The sequence below is a fragment of the Choloepus didactylus genome, chromosome 18 (assembly GCF_015220235.1).
Source record: "Choloepus didactylus isolate mChoDid1 chromosome 18, mChoDid1.pri, whole genome shotgun sequence".
Lineage (NCBI taxonomy): Eukaryota > Metazoa > Chordata > Mammalia > Pilosa > Megalonychidae > Choloepus > Choloepus didactylus.
In genome coordinates, this window is record NC_051324.1 from 69,103,641 (window position 1) to 69,130,699 (window position 27,059).

The 27,059-nt window shown below is 57.6% G+C and overlaps 2 protein-coding genes across 7 annotated transcripts; both read right to left on the reverse strand.

Moving 5' to 3' along the window:
- Nucleotides 1–11: 11 nt before the first annotated feature.
- FDXR (ferredoxin reductase) lies at nucleotides 12–9,217 on the reverse strand. Of its 6 annotated transcripts, none has more exons than XM_037808872.1 (12): nucleotides 9,066–9,217; nucleotides 8,239–8,336; nucleotides 4,140–4,235; nucleotides 3,812–3,934; nucleotides 3,473–3,586; nucleotides 3,066–3,167; nucleotides 2,219–2,326; nucleotides 1,942–2,026; nucleotides 1,609–1,808; nucleotides 1,352–1,523; nucleotides 582–669; nucleotides 12–434 (listed from the first exon to the last, which is right to left on the reverse strand). In XM_037808872.1, the coding sequence occupies exons 1-12, from the start codon at nucleotides 9,142–9,144 to the stop codon at nucleotides 155–157; spliced, it is 1,545 nt and encodes a 514-aa protein (XP_037664800.1). In that variant the 5' UTR covers nucleotides 9,145–9,217; the 3' UTR covers nucleotides 12–154. The 6 variants fall into 6 exon arrangements, with proteins under 6 accessions (XP_037664800.1, XP_037664798.1, XP_037664799.1 ...); XM_037808870.1 differs by having other exon boundaries at nucleotides 4,146–4,235; nucleotides 9,009–9,217; XM_037808871.1 differs by having other exon boundaries at nucleotides 1,609–1,760; nucleotides 9,009–9,217.
- Nucleotides 9,218–10,198: 981 nt separating this feature from the next.
- On the reverse strand, nucleotides 10,199–26,051 carry FADS6 (fatty acid desaturase 6). Its single transcript, XM_037810122.1, has 6 exons — nucleotides 25,876–26,051; nucleotides 25,064–25,230; nucleotides 16,672–16,852; nucleotides 15,908–16,095; nucleotides 14,138–14,317; nucleotides 10,199–13,520 (listed from the first exon to the last, which is right to left on the reverse strand). The coding sequence occupies exons 1-6, from the start codon at nucleotides 26,021–26,023 to the stop codon at nucleotides 13,371–13,373; spliced, it is 1,014 nt and encodes a 337-aa protein (XP_037666050.1). The 5' UTR covers nucleotides 26,024–26,051; the 3' UTR covers nucleotides 10,199–13,370.
- Nucleotides 26,052–27,059: the final 1,008 nt, after the last annotated feature.

Here is a 27,059-nt window from a genome sequence, read left to right on the forward strand (position 1 = left end):
CACCCATGGCCTTTGGTGGCAGCTGTTTATTTCTAGCCTATTCCCTCCTGGTGACCTCCCCACCGTCCAGCAGGAGAAAGGGGGAAGGGGAGCAAGGTCCGTCTGCACCCCCCCCATCCCTAACTACGGTAATCACGCTGGCAGGGCAACCTTCTCACAGGAGGAAGTTCTGAGAGTCCCCTGGAAAAGGGATGCAGGCAAGCTGCCACACCAGGCGGGCAGGCGCTGCAGCTGCTGGCTGCCCTGGCCCCTCTCCCTTGCGTGGCACCCCTCCCCTTCGCCGCCAGAGGCTGAGATTTAGGCACCGGACCCCAGCAGCCGCAGCATCTCCTGAGGATCCACCAGCTTCTCCCGGGGCTTCCCCGCACCCCGGCCCCGGGACACCTCCTCGGCATCCAGCTTCTCCCAGTCCGAGAAGGAGACCGGCCGGACCCCTGAGGAGGAGGGGAGATGAGTCACCGCCTCCACCTCCTCCTCTACTCCCAGTGCAGGGCACCCCTCCCAAGGGGTGGAAAGGTCCAGGGGCACCCACTCCTCTCCCCCCACCCGACCTCCCAGGGCCGCAGCATCAGGGCGCAGACCTCGGCCGCTGAGCAGAGCCTCGATGGCCGCGTAGCCAGGCCTGGGCCCGGAGGGCAGCAGCCCCGCCTGAAGGTCCTGCAGCAGCGCCTGGCCGGTGAGGAAGCTGTCGTTCATGGTGGTGGCAATGACGCCCGTGGGTCCCTGCTTCACCCAGCCACTACAATAGAGGCCTGAGAGGGGGTAGCAAAGGGGTAAGGACACACCGCCTGGCAAGCTAGCATTCCAATATGCACACCAGTGGGTGCGCACACATCCACCCCAAATCCTCCCGGCAGCTGGGCCCTCCGTGGCCACTAGCCCAGCAGCTCGGATTCTTCTGTTTTTACCACACCCATGCCCCTTACACCATGGTGTTCCTGTGCAAGCTCCCAGAGGGTGGGAGCTGGGTCTTGTCCCTCTCCAGCTCGAGAAGACGCTCAGTAAACATTTGCCGAATGCGCCAATGACAGATAGGTATGTAGGTGATGTAATCAGACTGGGAGCTCCCTGAGGCCCTGAGGCTGCCTTATTCATCTCCAATCCCAGCACTGAGCACAGGGCCTCACCCAAAGCCAGCCTCAGTAAATTTTGTTGAATGACTTAGTGACCATCTCTCTAGACTGGGAACTTCCCCTGGGGCTGAGAGGAGGGTGGGGTAAGCCCCGACTCAGAGCAACGTCTCAGTGCATGTCACTGGATGAATGAATGAATGAATGAATGAACAGCCCCAGGAGATAACAGCCTTCTGGCTCCCCACCATAACTCAGTGCCAAGTCTCGTGCACTCTCACCTGGGATATCCACAACCCGGCCCTCCATATTGGGGATGACACCAAGTGTAAGGTCAAAGGGCAGGCTGGGGTCGATGGGGCGGCTCTTATACCCAATGCTGCTCAGCACCAGCCCACATGGGAGGTCCTCTGTGTCTCCCGTGGTCACAGCCTTGGTGGCCTCACCGGCACCCTGTTGGTGAGAGGATGGGCAACACCAGGCTGGGGTGGGGGAGGCCTGGACAGGGTGGTATGTCTCTGGGTAACATGCAGCTCACCTCCAGCCTGGTGACTGCCAGGCGGATGCCCGCTGCCCGCTGTCCGTCTGGGGAGGGCAGCACCTGCTGGGGGCTTCGGAAGAAGCGGAGACCCCAGGAACGGGAGGCCACTGCCTGGCAGGCAGCCCCCTCCACGCCTGGCTTCTCTGTGGCTGTTCGAAGCAGCAGTTCTGTCAGCCGCCTCCTCGGGCGGGGGGCCTCTGTCGGCAGCACAGAGCGTCTCAGAGCATTCTGGGTCACCACCCTCTCCCACCATGCCCTCCTCCAAGCCCTCTCTGGTCTAGGTGCCCATCCCCTCCCTGGGAAGCCGAAAGTTAGAACAGGGGCCCTCACCCTTGATTCTGTCCTGGAGGCCCAAGAAATCTGCAGGGTCCAAAATGGACTGGGTTCCTGGCAACTGAATCATCTCCCGAAGCTCCTGGGGGGTGGGCGGGATGCGGGGGGATCAAGTCTGGAGCACCGACCACCCCAAAGCCCACCCTTGAGTCCTGCCCAGGTGGGAGCCACCACCACCACTACACACCACCATGGATGGCCAGGTAGCAGCCACTCCCAGGGGTCCTTCCTGGCCTGCTCCCCACAGGAGATCCTCCCCCTCTGGCCTCAGCACCTTAATGGTGAAGGCCACTTGCAGGGGTCCTCGCCGGCCCACGATCCACACTGTCTTCACTCGACTCTGCCTCAGCGCCCCCAGGGCGGCCTCCGTGATGTCTGTTTTCTGGCACAAAAGGAGGGCTTTGAAGTCTGCAGACAATGACCGCAGGAACAGGACTTTTCATCGGGTCACATCCCTACCCTGAGCCCGGAAAGGCTGGCCGCCCTGTGGCACCACTGCTCCCCGCGGTGGTCAGATGGAGCACCGCCAGCAATTCTGCAAACGGCTCCAAGAAAGAGCAAACGAGGCCACCGTGTTTGCGTGCAAGTGTTTACTGAGTGCGCCAGGCCCATTCGAGGGGCTGGAGGGAGGGGGCCACGGTGCCGGCCCTCAAGGAGTGTGTGATCTGGTGGGGAGACAGACACTCAACAAACACTCTCTAATGAGTGTAAAACCACAGTGGCAACACGTACTATAAAACAGAAGGAGGCAAGTTTACGAGGGCGTTACAGGGGAAACAGACCTATTCAAGGAGGTCCTGGAAGGCTTCCTGGAGGAACAGAACTAAGAACTAAAAGATAAATACAGGTTAACTGGCTAGGGCAGGTGAAATGGGACAAGGTTCCAAGCAGGGGGACTGGCGTGTGCAAAGGTCCTGTGGCATACTGAAGAGGAAAATAAAGGCTATGAAGGTGAAAGGCAGGAAGTGAAGGGGAAGATGGTGTGAGATGAAGCTCTCAGGGCTGCCTTTCAGAAGGCCTCTCCAGGCACAATGGGGAAAGAGAGGCAGTAAGCTCAGCTTGAAGGGGTGAGGCCCTCTCCTCGGGATGACCCTGCCTCCAATCCTCTGGCCCCCTCTCACCTCCAGGTGCTCAGGCGGGGTCAGCAGGATCCGGGCCACATCCAGAGCCACATTCCCCTGCCCCAGAATCACGGCCGTGTCACAGCTCAGGTCTGGCGCCAGCTGGAGGGGAAAGACCTTGATAGGGTCCCCCTAGTCTTGGCTCCAGCTAATAGCAGTTTCCAGGTGCCTCCAGACCCTGGCCATGCTGTGAGGTTCCCCCACACTCGCCAAGTCCACCCCACTTGAGCCTTGACTCTGGTCCCTCCTTCCCCCATCTGGCCCCACCTCTTCCTAGAGGCCCCTGTGGTTGGCCCCTCCCCACTCAGTCAGCCCCACGTCTCTGGGCACCTCCTGGGCCTGGGTGGTGGCTCCCTCTTCCCCGAGCTGGGGAAGGAAGAGGCAGCCGGAGAGCTCCCCGTACTCACCTCCTGGTTCTCAGGAAGCCCATTGTACCAGCCCACAAAGGCCCGAGCCGAAAACACACCAGACAGCTCCTCCCCGGGGATTTCCAGGGCCTGATGGTCCTCTGCCCCATAGCTCTGAGGAGAGAGCCAAGGCCCAAGGCCCCGAGCCCTCAGCACCTGCGGGTAGGGGCCAGGGAGCCCCCCAGGCTCCCAGTCGGCCGCTTTCCAGCTCCTCCTCCGAAGCTCCCATCCTGACCCACACCCGGCGGGGTCTGGGCCTCACCCCACTGCCTCCCATCCCCACCTCCAGGCACCACGCCTCCTCCACCGCCCCCACGGCCAGGCACCCTCCACGCTCACCAGCACCACGGCATGGTAGGCCTCCCGCAGCTCTGGCACCGACACGTCCCTGCCCACCACCACGTTGCCCCAGAAGGCACAGCGGTCAGAGCGAGCCGTCTGGGTGAAGGTGTTGATGACATTCTGCTGGCCCTCCCCGGGTGGGAGAAGTTAGAGGGTGGGGCAGCTCAGGGACCACGCTTCTGCCACCCTCACTCTGCAATGTCCCAAGGGACAGAACCAGTGACACCCAGAGGGCTGGGGTCATTCCATCCTGCCAGGGAGCCTCCCTTCTCCCCTCATCTTGGCCAGACTCCCCAGACTCCACCCCCCATGCCCAGAGACCCACCTTCACCTCAGGGTGGTCGGGCGCCACCCCAAAGCGCACCAGGCCGAAAGGCACGAGCTGCTTCTCGTAGATGTCCACGCGGGCCCGGGGGTGGTGCTGGGGGCAGAGGGCGGCAGCGGGCGTGGTCGAGGGAGAGCCTGGGCTCCACGGGGTCCCTCCCTCCCCTGGTCCCAGCAGGAGAGCTCAGTTCAGACCTGGGCATGGGCTGAGGACACAGGCCGGGCTTCGACCCTCCGCAAGGAGAAAGAGAGCCCCTCGACCCCCCATCTGCACAGATAGCTCAACAAAGGGGATGGCAGCACAAGCAGCAAGAGGGGACTGTGGTGAGACCTCAAGAAGGACTGCCAGCCCATCAAGATTGTGAGAAATATGGCCAACTAAGGAAGGCCATAGCTTCCCCTCCATTGGAGTTGTATGAGAGGAGCTTCTCTGCCACCTGGGTCAGGTGTGACCCCACCTGACCTAGTTCTGCCCTAGAAATCTTCCATCAGTGATTGCCCTCTGGGGCACCTCCAGGGACCTCGGGGAGGGCCTAGGGTTGGGGGTCGGGCAGACAGGCTTGGCCTGGCTCTTCCACCCAGCAGCCACACGTGACCCTGCCAAGTCCCAGGATCCCAGTGGTCTCAGTCTCCTCCTCGACAGACTGGGGCAGACAGCACCTCCTTCTTGGGGTTGCTCAGAAGCATCTGCGAGGTCACGATTTGAGGGACTCCATATTCAGAGTAAAGCAGTTGGGCCGCCCCACCCCACCCTAAGCTGGGCTGTAACTAAGAGCTCCCAATTCGATGGGACTCAAGCCAAATGAGGCTCCTGCCCTCCAGCTGCCCTAGCCCCCGACAAAGCTCACACTCACCTCCTGGCCCTTATCCCTATCCCTTCCTCCTTCCACTCCATGTCTGCGCCCAGGTCCAGGCTCCACCACTGCCCCCACCCCCATGCCTTCTGACCCCCCACCCCAGGCCAGGCTGCACGTGGCTGCCCACATCGGCTCCCTCAAACCCCACCTGTGCTGCACTCATGGGGAGCACTGGCTTTGGAGTCAAACAGCCGTGAGCTCCGATCCCAGTTCCACCACGAACCGGCTCTGTGCACAGGGAACATTCCCTCTACGTTCCTTCCAGCACGGAAGTAAGGCCTCAAGCATTTACTTAGGGACCCACTGTAGGGTCCCTGAACACCAGCTGCTGCCGTTACTATTACTTTTATCCCCGCTGCCCACGGGACAAGGTTCCTTATGCAATCCGACCCCCCCACACACACCCCCATCTTCATCTCCATTCTTTCTGCTATGGACCCATCAGTCTGGTCACACTGCTCTCTCCAAGGCCGCCTCTTTCCTCCTCCCTAGCTTTTGCAATCCCTCCCATCCCTCAGACTCTTCCTTCTCAGGCCACTTTCCTCTGCTCACCCCAAGCAAGGACATTCCCTGAGGTTCTTCCAATCTGGGTCCCCCCCGCCCCAGTCCCCCTACATGCTCCCTGGGAGGGGGGGGTCATCCACTCCCTCCCATGACCTCCCATGAGCTGCTGACGACATTCCTCTCTCTTACACCCCAGATGCCTTGAACCCATCAGACTAAAGTCAATTCCTCCTCCCCCCAAACCTCTTCCCTTCTGCTCCTGGGTTCCCTTCCACCCCATCCACCTGGAGCCCAAGCCAGAACCGGGGCCTCCTCCCTGACTCCCCTCTACCTCGTCCCATCAATCCCACATCCTCCCCCTCCCTCCTCCTTACCCACTGCCGCCCCGGCGGCCCTGCCCCACCCCACCCTCCTCCACTGCTCCCCACAGGCAAAGGGAGCATCCCAAATAAAACATGGGTCCCGTTATTCCCCAGCCTAAAATCCTTCAGCTACCAGAAGTGGGCACCAGAATCCCATGGGGTGTTTGTTTAAAACTGCTGATTCCCAGGCCTCATCTGCAGTCTGACACAGGTCTGAGCCAGGCCCAGAAATCTGCATTTTAAAAAGGGCCCCCAGGGGATTTTGACCCCGAGGGGGCCTATGCCAGCACCAAGAAACCTGCCTGAGCTTCCAGGCTTCCAAGCCCCCAGGATGTGGGCCCCGCCAACCTACTCAGCATCAGCTCTCACCTCTCCACCACTCCCTGCACATGACCACCTTTTGGAAGTTGCTCTTTCCCCAGGGGGCTGCTCTCTTCCTCCTCCAGGCCTTTGCCATGCAGGTCCCTGTGCCTGGAACACACCCACCGTTCTACCCCCCTGACCTTGACGTCGCCCTTCAGACTGCAATTTGGAGGTCTCTTCCTCTGGAATGAAGAGGCCCCGCCTGCCCACTCCAGGCTGGGTTAGGGGCCCCTCTCTGCATCCCCGCAGCTCCTTGCTCACACCGTCAGAGCCCTCAAATACCTCGTTATTTAGCTACCTGCCCCACCACCACCACCATCAGATTGTCATGTCCTGGAGCACCAGGACCATATCTGTCCTCTTGTCCATGTGTCCCCAGTGCCGAGCCTGTGCCTGTGACATGTCAGGGTCCAGTAAACGATTCCTGAATGAATGAATGGTCTAACCTGGTGCAAAAGAGCAGAGCTCTGCCATCAGACTGCCTGCACTCAAATCCCAGCACCTTTCTGCTCGATGGTGGGAGGGGGACTCACTCAGCTTCAGTGTCCTAATGTGTGAAGCTAGAGTCATGACACCTGCTTGTCAGGTTCTGAGGACCCAACGAGAGGCCTACGGACAGTGCCTGAACAGCTGTAAATGCCAGTCCTGTCCATTTCCACCTTGGGGACATGGCCAGGTACTTGGGAGCTCCCAGTGGACAAGGGCCAGCTGTAACTGATGTCTGTCCATCCCTCCAGCACCTCTCACAAGGAAAGCAGGTGACAGGATCTGCCGGCTGAGGGCAGCCAGAGCCTCTGTTCCCCCTGGGGACACAGAGAACACTACCTGCAAGACCCACTCTTCCTCCTCCCAAAATTTCAGATTCTGTTAATACAGCGCCCCTTACATGAAGCCCTCCTGGACCACCCCAGCCCCCGTGGGCTTGCTGGGCTTAGTCCCGGAGCCCAGCCAGTCCCCCCACCCTCTGTCCCTATGGCAGTTTGTCCGTGGCCTTGCATTCCCAGGATGACTCCTCTCACCGGGAAGCCCTCTCCAAAGCCCTTGACCTTTCTCATGCAGCTCAAATGCCTCTTCTTTGGAAGCAGTTTCTGATCGACTCCACCTACCCCAGCTCATTCTGCTCACAGCATCATAATTAGCTCTTCCATCTGCGTTGCTTAGGGGGCGTGCTTAAGCCAGTTTTCAAGAGGGTGACCAACTCATCCCAGAACTCTCCCAGTTGTAGCACTAAAAGCCCTGTATCCTGGGAGACCCCTCAAGCCTGAGCAAACTGGGATAGTGTGCTTTCAAGTACGTGTGTGTGGGGGGGGGGGTATGGATGTAATTAATCCTTTCTTCTGTCTCTCCAGGGACAGGCCAAAGCAGGACCACTGTCTCCTGTCTCGGTCAGCCTGGGTCTCCTCTTCCCTCTTGAGGCTCTCCCTCCCTCCCCCTGCCTCCCCCACCCCCGAGATCTGACGCACAGTTTCAAGGATAACAACAGCCTTGGAACCCTGCCTGCCAAGGCCAATCCTGCAAGCCTCAAGACCCTGGCCTTCATGTTGTGTATGTGTGCGTGGTGGGGAGGGGCAGGAAATAGGTTAAAAGAACAAAATGGCACTGTCAGGGCTGGAGCCCTTGGTGAGGGGAGCATGGAGCGGGGCTAAGTTACAGAAAGCCCTGAGAAGAGTGGGTAGCCTTGAGATGCAGGATGATGGGCACAAAGGGAAGAAGAGGGCAGAACAAAGCCATCCTGCAGGTCTGCATAAGCTCCCCGGAGCACTTGGCCAAGAAGGCACAGCTGACCACCCAACTGCCCACCCCTGACCACTGCCCATGGGCAAGCATGCTTCTCCTGCAGCCGAAGACCTATTGTGGTTAGCCCCAGAGGTAGACAGGGAATCAGTGGGAAGGGTCCAGCCTAGATGGGCTGAAGCCCCTTCCCACCAGGGGCTCAGGGGCACTCTTAAAATCCGAAGCGAGGAGGGCTTACCCTTAGGCTAGAGCAACAAGTGAGTCAGAAGGAAGGGCTTACCTTTAGCAGGTGTTGGGCTGTGTAGAAGCCAGCAGGGCCACTGCCCACCACACAGATCTGTGGGGTCAGTTCCTGTGTGGAGAACAGCCGGCAGAAGCCTGGGGGTGGGGAGGCACAGGTCAGCTCAACATGCCCTCCCCAATCCCAGACCAACTTCAGTGTTCACCAGAAGTTGGAACTTCTCAAGCTTCACCTCGTTTAAACCCTCCTGCCACTGCCCGCCCCCCACCTTTGGCCTTTGCAGGGTCCCTTAATTCATCTGAACTTCCCAGGGCTGTGTCTTCATCCAGAGTCCCGCACCTCACCCACGAACTCACCACAGGCTGCCCGCCTATGGCCTACCAGACAGCCCCCATCATCGCTGAAGCTGCCCTAGATTACTTCATCCCTTTTCTTATGGCGGTCCCTGTCCACCAACCAGAATTTCACATCCTCCCAATGGACCCCACATCACCCTAACTCACCTCGTGGCTTGCCCCACATTGCCCCCATCCTACTTCTTTTAACCCCTGTCTCACCTGAGACTTCCCTCTCGCCCCCCAGACCTCCATGTCACCCAATCACTGGGACTCACACCCATGGGCCTCACTGTCTCCCCTTCTCCCCTTCGTGGACCCCGTCTCACACTAGAAACCTCACATTAGCCCGCACGGACACTCGTCTGTCCCCATCACCCCCCATCTCGCCTTCAGGAGCAGACCCCTCGTCTCGCCCTCGGTCCCCCCTGTCGCTGCTCTCCAGCCCTGCCCCAGCTCCGCTCCGACCCCTACCCGGAGCTCGCAGGCCTCCTGCGCTCCCATCCAGCCCCGGAAGCGCCCGGCTCCTACTCAGGGGACTCCGGGCGGGAGGCGGCCGGGTCCGAGACCACGCCGGCCGGCGCCACCAGCGCCCGCAGCGCAGAGCCATGGCTCGGGACCGCCACCCGCGAGCGGCTCTGATCCCGGGGACTGCTCCGCGCCAGCTCCGGCCCCGCCCCCGCCCCACGTGCGGCCCCGTCCCAAACCCCGCCTCCCTCGCGCCGGGAAAGCGCAGAGTTGCGGCTCCACCTTCGCCTCCTACAGAATCCCGCCCTCCAAAGAGAAACCCGCCCTCGGACCCACCCCCGACCGGCGAAGCCACGCCCCTCAGGACTTCCGGGTCGTAGGTAACCTAATAAATTTCTCCCCCATCTTCACCCTCCCTCCAATTAGAGTTGGAGGAGCGCGAATCCCCATCGCTGTTTCAAGCCCTCCTGACGGAGGGAAGCAATTAGAAAGGGGCTTATTTGACTTAGCCTCTCCTCTCTTGGGAGGCTCCCGTCGCTTGCTGATGACGTAAAGCTCCGCTCTCTTTGCTAGCCTATCCTCCTGCCGGGGCCTGGTTTCATCCCAGCCAATCACGAGTCCAGTTCGAGGCGCGCCTCCCCACCCGTTGGGTAGTAGTCCCGGAATCCGGAAATGTGGAAAAGCTGCTCCCCGCGCGACCCTCACTGCTCGTCACCCCTGGAGGAGGCCGCCCAAGTCGGGCCATGGGGAACATGGAGATCTTCTTGTCCCGCCTCACATACCCCTTCCCCCAATATATAGGCGAACAATCCAGAGGGGAGGGGAAAAAAGTATTGAGGACAGAGTATTGAGCCCAAAGTATTGAGGACAGAGCTAGGCTCTCAACCCACCCCCCACGACCAGGAGTTAAGGGACGCCAAAACACTCACTAATAAAGATAAATAATATTTTAGTGTAATATTTTAAATAAAAGTTAATGCAAAATATCCATGGTAAACAAAATTTTAAATACAGGATCTGCGGTCACGTCTGCATCCATAGACCTAATGCCACTTCCTTTTTCCCAAGAGCCCTCTTGCCAAACGTTACTTCCTTGGGGAACCCTTCTGACCCCTCCCCCCCCAAACTGGGTCACTGGGTTAGGGGCCCTCATTGTCCCCACAACACCCCGACTCTCATCATTACTTGTCAAACTGCCTTGTCAATTTTTAATGATCTTTTTATTGAAGTATAATAATATAGAAAGTCATAAGGGTACAGCTTGATGGATTATTGCAAGGTGTAACTATGTAGCCACCATCCAAATCCAGGAATAGAGCATGGTCAGCATCCCAGGACCCAGCCTTGTGCCCCCTCTTGTCATTCCCACTCCCTCCTACGGAGAGAAGTAAGTACTTCTGATTTCTAAAAGTTTTGTTGGAACACAGCCCTGCTTATTTCTTTAACAAATTGTCTCTGGTTGCTATGACTGTCTAACTTGGGGGTATAACAGCAGAGTTGCATAGTTGTGCCACAGACAATATGATCCACCAAACCTAAAATATTTACTTTCAGATTCTTTGCCAAAAATGTTTGCCAACTCCTCCACAAGTGTTGGGGCTGAATGGCATTCACTCTTATATCCCCAGATGATGGATGTTCGTACAGAGTTTTCCTTAATGATCAAGTCATTGATTGGCCTTTCACATAGGAAGACGAAATGGAGATTGAGGATCAGACACCCTGGAAAGCCATGCAGGGCTCCCTACCCAGAGGCCAGATACCTGGGGGTTAAGAACGTGGATTTTGAAGTCAGACACACTAGGTTGGAATCCCTCTTCCACCATATCCACCATTAGCTATATGACACTGAGAAACGGAATCTCTCCAAACTTTATTTTCACCATCTAGAACATGTGGGACAAACAGTTCCAGCTTGTTGTAAAGATTAAGAGATTACATAGTTTCAGTAAAAATAAGTGCTGAATAAACATTCGCTCTCCTCACCCTCATCATTATCACCTTCCATGCCTCTATAAATTAGACCTAAGCTCCCTGCAGAGTGCTAAAAGGGCACTCCGGTCAGCTCCCCTCACCTCTCAAACCCCATGCATTCCCAGCCTCCATCCTCAGAATCACAGAAAATTGAGCCCCAAAGCGATTGAATGACTTGTTCCTGGGGCGTGAAACATGCAGCCAGGTCTGGCACTAGGGCCTCCAGCTGCTGCCCACTCCCCACTCACACCAGATGAGTAACAGTGAGTCATTGGTTGTGTATTAGCTTGGTTTCAATCATTAGCCAAGACTAAGCAACCGGGGCCTTGTCTGACAGTGCATTTTTCATATGGAGAATTAGCAGTTTGATTAATTGCTCTCCCAGACCTTGAGGCCACGTCTCAGCTGCTAATGCCTTTCAAAAGAGCAGCAGTAACTTATAGCAAAGCAGTCAGCTGGGGAGGCTGCCAGGCCTACCTAGATCCAAGAAGGCTGCCTGCATCCAAAACTCTGCTCTATCAGTCAGCCTCCCAGAGGAAAACAGATGGCACGTTCAAAAGGGGTGACTGAAGAGAGTTTAAAGAATGAACTTTTTACAGAAGTGTGAGCAGGGTTAAGGGAAACCAGTAAGGGACGGTGACACACTCTCAGGCTAACAACGGCTGGAACCACAACCACCCCAGGCCCTGAAGGAACGGAAGGAGGGGGCAGTTATGGAACAAGTGAGAGCTGTGGCTGTAGCAGAGGGCGCCTGGCAGGAGCTGTGGCCTTTGGTAAAGGGAGGCAGGGTGGTGAGGAGGAGAGAATGGATCTGAAGGGGCAAATGGCAAGTACCCAGGAGAGCTACCTAAGGCCACACCAGAGATGGGTTCTCCAAAAGCACAGGGCTTAAAGAATCCCTTCACCTGCCACCTGGTTCCTCCACCCATCCCAGGGGCCCACATTTGCTGGCATTCGGCAAATGGCCAGCACACTCCCTCACCCCATCCCAGGACTTAACTGAAAAGCAAGGCAATTGTGCACTCAGAACATGACTTGCATGTTTGAAACCAATGGTGCTAACGGGGCAGTTTTGCACACGCACACACATACACGCATACACACCAGGGGACATTTGGCAATGTCTACAGACATTTTTGATTGTCACAGTTTGGACATCTGGCATCTGGTGGGTGGAGGGCGAGGATGCTGCTAAACATCCTACAATGCACAGGACAGCCCTCCCAAAAAAGAATTATCCTGCTCAAAATCTGTAGTGCCGAGGTCGAGAAACCCTGTTTGAAACTAAGTGCTCTGGCCTCCTGTCTTAGGCCTCCCCTCCTTCCTTGCCCCTTCCTTGGCGTCCAGCTGGGCCCTTGCCTTGCAGCTCCTCAGTCCAGCCTCCCGGCCAGGGGAGCCCCCAACCCGCTCTCGAGGCTGCCCTCGCTGGGCTGAATCTTGATGGAGTCCCCCAGCTCCTCAGCGTCTCCCTCTGGCAACATCAGTTCTGGTTTCCTCATGTCCCCATCTCACTCCCAGGCTAATCACCTACTGTGGCAAGCCTTTCTCTCACAGCCAAGCCCGGTCCCTGACTTCAAGCTCTCCCGTCTGCACCCCACCGTCCTTCTCCTCCCATCTGTCCTCTCTGAGCTGTCTGTCCTCCAGCCCCTATTCCCACACCCCCTTCCAGCCTCAGCTACCCTCCCAGGAATTCCTCTCTCTCCCAATTAATAAGTCTTCCAGATTTACTCCTTCTAAACCTAACGGAACAAAACAGATTTTTTTTGCATGGCCAAAGGCATGCTCTTTCCCAACTCTGCCCCTGAGGAAATTGACCCTGGAGTGGTCTCTCCACGAAACACACAAACTTTTATCTCAGTGATGCCCTGGACCTTGGGAACTGCTGAGCCATTCTCTTGCTCAAGCTTCTCTGGTTGAAAACCTAGGAAAGTCTGCCCAAAGTGACCTCCCCCTGTGGGCCCTGGGAGAAGCAGTGGCCCTCCAAGCATGGGCTCTCCGGGCCCCAGGGTGGCCTACCCAAGGGGGCTGACCCTTCCCTCTCAGGGCCCCCCCCTTCTCCTGGTTGCCCCCTCACAGCGCCTCTCCCCAGCCCCTGTCACCATCCCTTAACCCTCCAGAGGCTAGTCCTGAGATGAAGTTGGCTAAGGTCCAAGCTGACCAGAGCACACAGCCACCTTCATTTCTCCTTGAAACCCAGAAAAGCAAGCAGGGCAGGCAACCCCAGGGTCTTATGCGTGAGCTCCCCCGCCTCATGGCTCACCCAATGCCCCCACCTCCCAGTTTCCCTCCAGCAACCGAGTCACCCCTCCTGGCCCCAGGGATTTCCAGCAGAAGTGGGAGAGCCAGGGTTGGGCCAGGGAGGGGGAGCAGGGGCGACTGTTCCTGCCCCCCACCTCATTGCAGCCCCACAAGCTCAGTGATTGGGGGGGCCTTCACCATGAAATCCTCATAGCGACTCAGAAACATCCGGAAGCGAGACAGGTAGGAGTCCTCGTTGTATGGCAGCCGGTTCTCTTCGAGGAACTGGGACACCACAGGCTTTACCTGAGAGAAGAGGGGGCCAGGCGGTAGGGACAGAAGGCGAGGGGCAGGGGTGGGGGGGACTGCCAGCAGGGAACCTGTTCCCACGGGGGCCCTCTTGCTTCCCTGCCTCAGCTCCTATTTGCCTTGGTCCACAATAGTCCGGAGGAGCCCAGGGGCTAAAGTGCTGGAAGATTCCTGCCTCCCCGGTCCTGGAAGGCAAGCGAAGGGGCCTCCTCCCCCAATCCTCCCCCAGGACCTCAGGTCTGCATGGAAAGTTCTAGGCATAGGGGGATAAAAACCATTGCTCCCCTTTACCCAGCACGCATGTGTGCTAAACATTTCAGATACATTTCTTCATTCCATCTTTAAAACCTGTCCATTTAAGCACTGTTTGTTCCCATTTTACAGAAGAGGAAACTGAGGCTCAAAGAAGCTCAGGTACCGTATCTGCAGTCACACTGCCAGTAAGTAACCCAGGTGTCTGGTCTGAAACCCACACTGCCGCTTGTCTCCCAGCCGCCCTCGGGTGATCCCTGACCAGGCCAGCTGGGGACTCAGGGTTCTGGTGAACCGTGGAGGTGACCCCCTCTGCCCTTGCACAACCCCCTCATCCCAGCCCCCCCGCCTGGCCCCGCTACCTTCAGGCACATGTTGTCGGAGAGCCTGGGGAACAGGTGGTGCTCCACGTGGCAGCTGATGATGGAGTGGCCGAATGCCCAGTCCAGCACCGGCAGCCGGGGCAGGTTCAGCACCCCAAGGCTCATCATGTGGATCCGCCGGGGCTTCCTGTCCTGGGAGAACATGGGCAGCCCGATGTGCTGCAACAGATGTACGTGCCACGCTCAGGGGCTGGGCCGGGCAGGCCTGCACACCGCCCTCTCCTGCAGGGCAGGCAGCAGCCCTGCCCTGGGCTTCCTCACCCGGCACTCAGGACCCAGTGGACTCTTCTGTCCCCATCACCCCAGGCTCCAGCAGTCCCCGGGGAGGCGTGCAGAGGCTGGGGTTCCTGGCCGGATCCGGTGCCGCCCCTGTCTGTGCCCTACACTGACTCCCACCCATCCCTGGGCCTCGCCCACCCCTTTCTGTACACTGAGGGGCTTGGTCTGGGCGCCCTTCGGGCCCCGGGGCACTCTAATGCCCTTGGAGGGCTGCCCGCACTCTCACATCACTGTGCCTTTGCCTTGGCCTGGAGTGACCCTTCCCTCCTCTATAAACCCATCAAAACCCTATTCATCGATTCCAAATGGAGTCGAGAGGTCACTCTGGTGGACATTCTTATGCACTATATAGATGACCCCTTTTAGGTTTTAATGCATTGGAATAGCAAGAAGTAAATACCTGAAACTGTCAAACTCCAACCCAGCAGCCATGACTCCTAAAGACGATTGTATAACAATGTAGCTTCCAAGGGATGACAGGGTGATCGTGAAAGCCTTGTGGATCACACTCTCCCTTTATCCAGTGTATGGATGGGTGAGTAGAAAAGTGGGGACAAAAACTAAATGAAAAATAGGGTGGGGGGGGATGATTCAGGTGTTCTTTTTTACTTTAATTTTTTATTATTATTTTTACTTTTTCTGGTATAAGGAAAATGTTCAAAAAATAGATTGGGTTGATGAATGCACAACTATATGAAGGTGCTGTGAACAGTTGATTATACACCACGGATGACTGTATGACGTGAATATATCTCAATAAAACTGAATTTTAAAAAAAGATATCAAAAAAAAAAAAAAACACCCTACTCATTGTTGAAGACCAGGTTTATGCATCTGCCTGTGTTTTTTGGTTCAGCAAGTTTATATAAGTGCCTCCTCTGCCAAGCTCTGTCCTTAGTGAACGAAGAACTTACCTTCTAGCAGGACAGGTGGACGGGACCCAGGTATGGGATTGAGTAGTTAATGGCCATGGTGGTCAGTACAGGGATGGTAAAGCACAGGGTGTGCTAAAGGGGCCTTCTCTGGTCTGGGAGGCAGGAAGGCATCCCCGTGGAAAGGATATGGCACCGAATGCTGAGCCCCCGGCCTCCGGTGAAGGCCTCCCCTCTCCCCAGCTCCTTCCTCTGCCCACCTCCTGGCCCCTAGCCCGGCCTCAGTGGAGGCCCTTACTTCTCTCCACTTGGGCAGGGGCTACAGCCTTATCACCTGCGTCCCCCCCACACTGAATGCAGTGTCCTGTGCTGGCCTCAGTCTCTGAGCCACGTGTGAATGGCAGCGTGACAACTGGTGCCTCAGAGAAGCAAATCCTTGAGTAACCAAACTTTTCCGTGATAACCCAAGCTGGGCCCCCCAGAGGGAAGATGGGGGAGACGCTTCCTCAGATGGTCTCTCTCCCTGGAACCCAGAGTCCAGCCCGGTGAGGCACCCTGGAGACAGCTCCTCTGACCCCTGGGATGGGGGAGGCCTCACCTGGAAGATGTTGACATGCAAGTAAGGGTGGGCCAGCAGGGAGCGGGTGACAAGCATGCAGCCCAGGGCCGAGCTGGGGCTCTTGAAGCCTGACACGTTCCGGAGCAGCCAGTAGTGGGAGTACAGGCCCAGGGACACCAGGCCAAGTGTCCGCAGAGCTGTCCTGAGCTCCAGGTTTCTCAGCCGCTCTGCCAGGGGGGTCAAGAAGTCAGGTGAGGAAGCTGACACGGGCAGGGTTCCTCCATCCCAGGCTGGCTCTCGGGTGGCCCAATGAAGACAGTGATCTAGGAGCTCTCCATTAATCCACACAACTACCTCAAAAAGTAGGTCAACTCATCTTACAGATGAGGCAACGGAGACTTGAAGCAACTTGACCGAGGCCACACAGGGAGGACGGGATGGCCTGGGATTCGGAGCCTGGGCTGGCTGCCCCACAGCCCCTGACACCGCGTGATCCAGCCTCTGTGATATTAAAAATTACAGCATGCGGTGTCACACAAGGCATCTACAAAACGCGCTGACATCTATACCTCACTGGGCTTTCACAGCAGCCTTGAGGAACAGGTAAGGAACCTGAGGCTCAGAGAGGTGAAGTCACCTGCCTGCGGTCACCAGCCAGAAAGTGGCAGAGCCAGATGGGTCCCTGAGTCCGAGATCTCTGCACCCCACCTGACTGTTGCAGAAAGTCTCGGTCGGGTTTTCCCTCGGGCTCCGAGGCCAGGGTCATTGCAGGCCCCCCCCAGCCCAGGCCCCGCCGTACTCACCAAGAGCCACCAAGGGGGTGATGTTGGGGATGAGGAGCGGAGCCAGGAACATGTAGATGAAGCGGTTGAGGCAGGGCAGCCTCCACGTGCTCGAGTCCCCCATCCCCACCACATTGGTGTAGCCGTGGTGCATCTTGACATGTCCGTAGTTGGCATATTCTGCAGGGAAGGCCGTGCATACCTAGAGGAGGGGACAGAGGGTACAGCTCCTCGCACAGCCAGCAGGACCTGTGGGAGCCTCGAGGCCACCCCACACACACACACACACACACTGTGCCCCCACCCCACACTGCAGGGCCGTCCCGCCCCACACCCCAGCCACTGAGCCTTGACTGCCAACTGTCAGGGATCGGGGACCACAGGGTGCCACAGCTTTGCAAAGCGTATGGGGGCGGGAGGCCAGACCCCCGCCCTGCCACTCGGCCCCGGGCCACCCAGGCGACTCTGCGGGCCCATGCAGGGCTCTCACTGGGGTTCAGCGCTCCACAGGTGTGGCAGCCCCTGGCCTGAACAGCACACACCTGCAGACCTTGGCGCACAGCATCTGCGTCACCTAGGCAGCTAATGTTTAACTTATCATTTTTGTAAGCCAGTCAAGAGAAAGGGTAAATTAACCTTAAAATATAACTTTAAAACCTGAAATGGGAAGTAAGCAGGAGGTGAGAAACTCTTGGTCTCATAAAAGAGCAAGATGTGAATGTACCCCAGACCTCCCACCCTCAAATGTTAATCTGGTCTACCTGCTTCCTGGCTCCCAAGTGCTATCACTCTTGTGGTTATCTACTAAGCCCCATCCTATAATTCTCCTCTCCTTCCTGCATCACCGCCATGTCACAGGACCCTGTTCCCGCGTCTATGCTCTCCCACCCTCAGGAATGTCTTTGCTTTAACCCTTATAACCCACTTGACCAGCTAGCTTAAGTGCATGGTCAACTTCCCTGCAAATGCGATGCCTGCCTGGCCTAAGACAGCCAACGTGATCTCTCCACGACTTCTCACCCTGTTGATAAGCCCTGAATAAAAGTGCATGTATCAGTACAAAAAATCAGAAAGAAAGTGTCTTCTTTGGCCTCTGGACTGGCAAGGCCCTAATGGGCCGCAACAGCAGGTGACGCTCCTGGCGTTTGCCCCGTTTATTTGTGTTTATCTGCACTGTCACCACCGTCCTTTGCTCTCAGCGGCAAGGGGTGGGGTGCAGGAGTGGGCTGGGGGCTAAGGGAGGCGACTCCCGCACAGCCTGTCGCGCGTGGGGGTGAGAGCAAGCTCCTCCCAGGCAGGGACAGGAGCAGTGGCTGGCTCGGACTCCACGGAGAGCAGTCATTCGGAAGGCAAACAGGTGCGAAGGTGTTCCTTTTGCAGATATATGCAAAGGAACATGCAGCAAGACCTACTTCCAATGGTTTATCCAGGCCAGATTTTGTTAATTTTATTGGATTTTCTGCTTGTTTCCAGGAGAATGCAAGGAGCTTCCCAGTGCCGGCTACAGCGAGCCATGCCAGGACGGCAGGGCACCCTTTGCAGAGTGCTCACTACCTACCAGGCCCAGCATTATGCACTTGTTATTCGTGACTTCGTGCATCTTCCAAACAGAGGGGTGTGTGGTGTTATTATTTACAGTTTACAGAAGCAGAAACTGAGACAGACAGAGGCCCCAGGTCGCGCAGCAGCTCAGTGGCAGAGCCAGGTCTGAAGCCCCCACCCAGATGCCAGCCAAGAGCAGCCGAAGGCTGAGACAGGGCCCATGGAACCCACGTCCGGGCTTGCGGTCCAGGGACAGAGGCGAAGCCGGAAGAAAAGAGCTAAGGAATGCTACTGCCCCCATGTTCTGTCTGCAGACATTCTCCCTTGCAACCAAATTCAAGCAGAAATGTAGCCTAAAGGACACTGGGGGTGCACAGGTGACGGCATCAACCACTGCAGTTCCACGAAAGACGCGAGAAGACGTGTCAGACCAAAATGACGGCACGGGCCCCTCCAAGGCAGCGTTTCCTGGGAGTCCACAAAACTGGGACGAGGCACTTTGCTCTCCGATGATGCAACCCACGAGGCATGGGGTGTGCTCTCTGCTTCTGTCACCTGGCAGAGGGCAGCAGGTGATGTGGCATCTCTCCAGGTGGGCAGCAGGGAGCACCTGCTGTCCCGTGGGCCTGAAGCCTTTGGCTGTGGGCACAAGAGAGGGGCACAGCTGGCATCTGCTGGGGCATCCTCAGAGTTCAGCTGGCATGCTCGGTGGGCAGGAGGCTAGCCTGCCCTTGCCCGATGAGGTTTTTTTGAAGCACATTTTTGTCCCATGTAACTGGAAAAAGCAACTGTATGTAACTGCTCCTTCCACACACTTCTGCACCAATTCTTTCATCAAGAAATGTCAGCTGAACTAAACAGTCTGTATTGTGACAAAGTTGATTATCTTCTGGCACCAGCCCCTCACCTCGCACACCTTTGAGCAGCAATGCCAGAAAGGACCTGGAGCCTGACCCAGACTGAGCATCTTAAGAATGGGGTCAGAAGGGGCCTGGGGGCTGGCGACTCTCAGTCGGGTTCCAGCCGTGAGCCCAGATCCCCAGGGGCGGGAGGCAGACCGGGCCACCAGCAAGGAGGTGTGTTGCGCGTGATTCATGACTCAGCCCACACCTCCAAGGTCTGTGCATGATCAGCCTTTTTAAATGAATTAGAACAGGGGTGCAGTATTTCTCTAACACCGGATTTCCCACTTCCATTGAGAAGGAGCTCCCCGCAGCAGTCTCCGGGCTCCCTCATGGGCAGTGGGAAACGACCACGTGCTGCTGAGATAGCTGGGGCCGTGCCGGCCACGCCAAGCCCGCTCCCCACAAGACAAGGTGCACAAGCAGCTCTTGCTGCAACCTGCACCATTTGCCCTCCCCCGTCCTAGAGCTGGCTAAAGCATGACTATTTGCAAACAGGTCCTGCCAGGCCCAGGGGCATGCTCTCACAGTCAGGGACTTATATTCTCACCGACTAGGGTTGCAAGTAAACAATATAGGACCCCCAGTTAAATAGGAATGTCAAATAAACAACCAAAAACTTTTGCATGTAAGTGTATCCCAAATGGTGCATGCATTCCTGGTTTTTCTGAAATTCCAATTTAACCGGGCAGCCAGGATTTTATCTGGCAACCCAATCACTGAGGTCCCTGGAGCTCCCAAAGCCCCCACGGCTCTGAGGCCAGCAGAGAAGGGGCTGCTCGGGCCCTGGAGTCGGTGAGAGAGGGTCTGCAGGGAGAAACGCCAGCTGGGCCGACTCCAGCCCAATGTCTTTCCAGCCCAAGGGTGCTGCCTCTGGGAAGTCCCACGAGCCCTTGTTTTCAGCCTGTCCGTGCCCACTCTTCAGAGCCCATCTCAGGGTGGCCCCATTGCGCCCCTACCCCTAGCCGGAGACCTGGTGGCTCCCCACGACCCCTTCTGCTCCTGGCCCGCCCCCAGGTCCTGCCCCCATCCTTGCCACTCCATCCTCACCACCATGCTGGTCTACACCAGCATCGCCCCGCCGGTCACCCTGCCTGGTCTTGTGACTTACTTAAAACTAAATTTTGACCAGGTCCCTCCCTGGTTTATAATCCTGTGAGCTACTGGTTTTCTTGTTTGTTTGTTTGTTAGTTTGTTTAATGAAAATAAAACAAAAGAGAAAAATACTAGAGAAGGGCATGAAAGAAACTGGGAACTTCCATCACCTCCCAAGAGGAGACTAAGACAGCCAAGGGATGGCAGCAGGAAGAAGATGTCTGAATTATGAATTATGTAAACCTAGTACCTATTCAAATAAATTAAAAATTATTTTAAATTACAATTATATTTAAATTTATAATTACAATTTAAATTATACTTAAATTATTTTAAATAAATTAAAAAATTACTTATCAACTTGGGCAACTCCCTTTGGCCATAGGACAAAGTCCCAGCTCCTCCTCCAGGGACCCCTTTAGAGTCTGGCAACCCCAGATATCTGTGGGCCTGTGCCGTTCCCCATCGCCAGGCCTTTGTCCGAACCTCTGCTCCATCTCAAACCCCTTCCTGCTTTTTGGCCAACATTAGCGGCATCTCTTCTGGAAAATTTCCTCCCAGGCTTTCTCACCCTCTGCATGATTGACAAGTTGGGCATGATAATGCTGCGAAGTGGGGCTGTGCTATGCATTGTAGGATGTTTAGAAGCATCCCTGGCCTCTACTCACTAGAAGCCGGGGCAGCCCCCTGCCCCTCTCCCCCAATAATGACAACCAAAAGCATCTCCAGACATGGTCCAGTGTCCCCGCCATGCTACCCCACCCTCATCCCCACCCCCTGGTTCGTGCCCTGGAACACACTACCTGCCACACTCTCTATGTGCCTGAGTCCCAGACCACGTGGATTTCGATCCCCGCGGCACGTTCCCACTGCACAGCCTCCCCAATCAGTGCCTCATCTACCAAATGGGGGGACCACCAGCATCGCCCCCATAGGGAGGCTGTGACTGGGAAACAAGATAACACGGTGAGGTACACCATCGGCGTTCAATATACATTAGCTAGGATAACTTCGAAATGTCGCGTGTGTTGCGCAGGATCTGGCACCAGGTCTCAGGATTCAGGATTCAGTCCTGCTCCAGGCTCCCCAGCCTCTCCTTTGCCTCCGAGGGGGGCCTGCCAGCCCACAAGGGAGCCCACCCCTGGGAGCCCGCCTTTAGAGACCCACGAGAGCAGGAATTGAGCAGGAATTGCCGTGAGATCCCCTTCCCGGAGGATCAGGCTGATCCTTGAGGCTGTCTCACCAAAGCTAGGTGGGGAGGGCTTCTTTAAAGGACATCTGGGGAACCTACACATGGGAGAAAAGGGTGCACACGTGCACACACACGTTGCACCAGTGTCAAGTTTCCTAGTTTCTCCCTAGGGGAATCTTGGGCAAAGGTAGACAGAGCTCGCTGTATTATTTTGCAACATCCTGGGAATCTATAATTATTTCAAAAATAAAAAGTTGTTTGTTTTAAAGCACATTTTGTACTGCGGATCTGTGTTTGCCCTCTAAATAAATTAAAAAAAAAAAATCCTGGTTGAACTTAAACCAACCTTGGGGTCTAGGTGGGGTCACGTGGAGAGAAGTTATCAGGGAATTGGCTGAAAGGCTAGTGGCTGCGCGGAGCTCATGTGGGAAGAGAAAGAGGGTCACGACGGGCTGGAGGTTCTCGGCTCTGTTGCTGCCCCCACGCGGGGCCTGAGGGGAGGTGCCTGGGTCCCCTGGGTGACACCCTCACCGAGGCAGAACAGGACCGTGTGCAGCTCTGCCCCCAGAGCACAAAGCAGACTACGGGAGGGGTTGAAGCAGAGCCAGAACAAAGAGCTAAGCCACCGGCTCAGCCCGTTCCCTCCCACCCAGGGAACATTCTGGATGGTGAGTGAGCGAGGGACATGTGTAAGAGTCCAGGAGCCGTCTGTTCTCTGGAGCAAATCCTTCCCAAGCTTCAGGACTTAACCCATGGTGCCCTGACCTCCCCAGCCTGTCCCCCACCCTCCCATGGCCAGGGAGGAGCCTCGGCTGACAGAGAGGCCACCCGAGGGTGGTGCCCTTCACTGGTAGTGCCAAGCACACGACCCAGGGCGGGAAGGGAGGCTGCTGTCACGGGGGAAGGCACGGTCAGTGGGCGGAACAGAAAGTCACCGGGATGTTACTAGGAAGAATGGAATTTTCTGCAGACCAGGAATGGGTGTTCCAAAGGAGGCGTGTGGATTTCAGAAGCTTTAGGAGAGAAAACACAGGCCCTTCGGTGGCAGCTCCCACCCCCTTCATCCTCTAGGGTCTGGGAGGGTGAGGCCCCTCCCCTGGCAGGCAGACCCCAAGACAAACCTGGCACACCTGGGCCCCCAGGAAAGCCCACGATGCTCAGCTGACACCCGGAGCTGCGGAATTTGCAAAATCCAACAGGAACCTCCGTGGCCAGGACTAGATTATTCTGGAGTGAGGGCCAGGTTTGGGGAAAAGCACGGGCACCCAACAAGAGAAGGATTGAAGAGAGAAGACAAGGTGGCGTGGGGGAGAGAGAGTCAGGGATCTAGAAGGGTCCCAGGGCAGCCCCTGAGGTCAGGAGGTGAGAGCTCGTCCTCAGTACCAAGCAAACAACAAGGCGGGTGGGACCGGGCCAGGGCATCCAACACACACACACACACACACACACACACACACACACACACACCCTGGAGGGCATCCAACACACACACACACACACACACACACACACCCTGGAGGGTTTTGCATAACCACATCAGCCTTTTGGTTAACAAACACAATAACAAAACAACAATCCAACAACAACAATGATGCAGCTGCGACTCCTTTCCTTGGAGCTGCTGCCTCTTCCCGCGGAAGAGCTTGTCCTCTCCTTCAACCCCCCTGGTGGCTTCATGAGGGGGCGAATATCATCATCGCTGTTCACTAGTTGGGGAAACCCAAGGTGGGGCAGCCAGTGGGGTGGGGATTCCAGCTGGGGCGTGCGGCCCCCAAGGCTGTGCCTTTGACCATGAGCCCAACTGCCCGGCACACGAGACCAGCACCTGGGTCCCTGTCGACACCACGTGTCCCACCGATGCCGGCCGGGTGAGCCGGATCAAGTCCCTCCCCAGAGTGTCGCCAGAGAGCCACACCCTGTGGGACGGAAAAGTGGGAGGGCACACCACCAGTTAGGGAGTGCTAGTGACAAATGCTTTTAACCTGTCACACGCTGGCCCGATGTCACAGCCCCTTCCCTCTCCGGCCCCCTCCTCCCTGACCCCAGCCACACCAGGGATCACAGGCCTCCAGGACCTTGTCCCCAAGCCACCTGCAGCGTCATCATCAACAAATACTGACGATCTACCAAGAGCTCGGCCCTGTGCCAGGAGCTAAAGAGATGAAGCACAGACGAGCTGCTGCTGAGGGGTCCTGGGGACAAGGCAGTGTGGGCCCCAGGGCAGCTCACGGGCTGGGCTTCGGGTGCAGCCCTCCAGCTGGGAGCAGGGGGAAGCTTCTCCGAGAAGGCAGCCTTGGCTCCCTGCCTTCCAGGGCACACGATAGCTCGTCTGCTCCCCAGACAGTCTAGGGCAGAGGAGCTCAGACTTTGGAAGGCATCAGCTTCACCTGGAACACGGTACAAATGCAATAGCCCAGGCCTCCTCCTGCTTCCACAAGCCTGGGCCTCCAGCTCATTCTGCTCCCCACCAAAGTCTGAGATCTGCTAGGTCAGCCCTGCACCACCAAATGCCCCGCTGGCCAGACAGCTCGGAATTCAAAACCCCTGCTCACCCTCAGCCACCCCCAGCTCCTGGCACTCTGTCCAGCTCTGAATCTTCCAGAGCTGCTCCTACTCCTTGGGTCCCAGCGTCACCGCCCAGGTAAACAGCCAAGGCCAGTTTCTCCCCCCCTCTCTCGGTGGTTTACAAACTCGGTGGGACATCTGAGCCAGACTCCTGGGTCCGGCCCATGCTGGGGGTCGGGCAGGGATCCCTGGGCAGGGAAGTTTCTTGAAATTGACCCCAAGGATCAGGAACTCTTTGGCTCCTTGGCTCCTTTTGCCTTGAGCACTTTAGAAATGTGTGTCTCTGGGAGGGGATGGAGATAGAGAGGGTCAGGTGGAAAAGGTTTCCTCCCGCTCAATTGATGTAGCACAATCTTCAGAAAATGACTGGCCTTATGGAGAGTTAACTGAGTTCATTGGTGATGGTAACCAGTTCCTGCCAGAAAAGGACTAGTTCTGGTGCTGGCTTCATAGTTGTTCACGAGGGCCCTGGTGGCCAGATGGGGGCCCGCTGGTGGGAAGGAGGGGGCAAGGTCAGCAGAGGAAATGGCAAGAAGGGCAGCCTGGCCAGACCCCTTGCCTTCCTGCTCTTGCCCACAGGTGACGAGGCAGAGGCAGAGGGGTTCGAGGGGTGGGACAGGGGACAGCTAGTGGCAGGGGTTAGGAGAGAGGACGCTCCTCCTGGAGCAGACCTGGGAGAGCGGGGGGCTCTCAGGATAGCATCAGAGCGGCAAGGCCCAGACCTTGGACACTGTCACCCAGGCCCCTGTGTCCCACCCCCTCTGCCTGCTGTTCACATTTTAAACCTCAACTGCAAAACCAGGATGCCCTGCCTGGACCTGCCAGCCACAGGCGTCCTGGTAGGAGGGGGGTGTTGGAGCCTTTACCTGGACCAGTGTTGCAGACGCCTGGGCATCCCCGGGCTGCACTGCCCTTGGTAGACACTCCTATATACTCCTATACTTTTCTGCCCTTCTGTGCCCACCAGGGGAAGTACACACACAGAGAGACACACTGCAGTGCACACTGCACACTTGGCTACAGCTGCAGCTGCCCACCCACCCGCACCCTGCTGTACACACCTGCCTGCTGGCACAGAACAATGACGTTGCCCACAAAATACCAGTAGCCACCTCACCTCCACAAAGAAAAGCGCCCAGATCTTGCTCCAGCGTTTGGACTCGGTGAGGGCACCGTGAGTGGCCAGGTGGCTGCCTTTGACGGTGAGTGTGTAGTGGCACACGCCCAGGATGGTGATGCCGACGGCAAAGACCAAGACATTGTCACAGCGCAGGCACAGGAACCCTGTGTGGTGGGGGTTGGGGGGCAGGGTCTTCCTCCGGCTCCTGGGGATCTGGGTCCACACACGTCAGCTCTCACCCCTGGGAGCCCAGGCCCAAGTGGGTCCAAACCTGGGGCTGCTGAACAGATTCCACTAAGGCCTGAGGGGGCTGGGTTGGCTGTCTCTATAGGATTGGGGATGAAGTAGAGTCCCATTGGCTTGCCAAGGTGGCTGGCAGAGAGCCTTGGTTTTGCTGGATTTCCCTCCTGTGCTGCAGCCAAGTGGTGATGGAGACCCCGGAGATGCTGGGGGTTCCAGACCAGGAGAGGACCAGCAGAAACTCCCACCCCTTCTGCCACCCCCTGGCCATGGGACATCTTCTCTCTTGCCCTCCCCTCTCCCCAGCCCTCCCCGGACTCCTCTCAACTTTCCCCTTGACCGCCCTCGCCCTCCTTCCAACCTCCAATTCCCCTCTCCTCTGGGGACAGAGGGCACGAAGCTCCCAACCCAGTCTTTCGGGTTTGGAACGCGTCCCTACATCCCGGGACCTTCCCCTCCCGAGCGCCCCAGTCTGCTCCCGCGCTGGCCACTGCGGCGGAACCGGCCGGGTCAGCCTCCCCCGCAGCCCCGCATTGCGCCCCGGGTCACCCCGGCCCCGCGCCCCTCACCGGCCGGCACGGCGAGGAGGCTGAGCGCGAGGATGGCGCAGTCCACGCCGTGGCGCTCCCACCAGGAGCTCGCCCGCACCACGTCCTGGACCCGCGCCTCCAACTCGCCCAGCAGCGCCTGGGCCCCGCGGCTCCCTGCCGGCTCCATGGGCTCCGCCGAAGATCGGGTGCGCGTCTGCGGTGCGCCGCGCGGCGGAGAGCGGGGGCGGGCCGGGGCGGAGTCACGCGCCGGCCAGGGACCACTCCCCAGGGAGGGCCACCGCGCCAGGCACCCGAGCGCCTCCTGCCGCGCGCCGGGACGCCCGAGGTCCGGAGCAGGTGCACTCACCTGGCGGGGACCGACCAGAACCGCCGATCCGCCGCGGGAGGAGAAGGGCAGATGCGGGAGCTGCAGGTGGGGAGACCGCCCCGGGCCGAGAACCAGCCCGCGCTAGAGGGGGCGGGCTGGGGGGCGCGGAGACCCCAGTGGGGATCCCCGACCAGCCGACCTCAAACAGCTCCGTCGCCTTTGCCCTGACCCTGCACCCTGCAACGGTTTGTTGTAGCATTTTAATCCCCCTACCCTGAGTAGTTCTCTTAGCAGCATTTAGCAGCCTTCCCCACGCGCGTCGCCGTCCTGGTTTGCTGCGATCTACAGACTGGACCCCCGGTGCCCGCAGCGCCTTCGTTTGTCAGTTTTGCTCAAAGTGTATCTTTAGTATCTAGAACAGGGCTTGGCACCTAAACGTTTCCAAATTCATGGGGCAGAAAGTTCAAGGACTCATGCCCCTAAAAGCATGTTAGGCTGTGGGGACCCCCTCTGAGTGCGGCTTGAACACGGGTGCCCGGCACAAAGGTGGTTTCCCAGCCCAGCGCTGTCCTGGGGATTTAGGGTGAGGGAGGATGGCCATGGCAAAATCCCATCCGGAAGTCACCATTCCCAGAGGGTAGAGACACAGGCTGGGGTCCATCTGCATTGCCAAGGCCAGGGGCAAACCGCCCTCTGAGGCTTGGCGGACAGTGCCCACCGTGGTCCCTTCCCATCGGCCTGCCTGCCCCCTTCCCCCAGCACGAGGGGAATACCACCTCCTTGCGCCTGAGGACAAGCCACTGTTCCCTGCAAACTTCGCTTTCTCCTTTTTCTTTTTTGTTTTACTTCCCCCCAGGCTTCATCTTGAAGTCCCTTTACAAATGGGGTCTGGTGT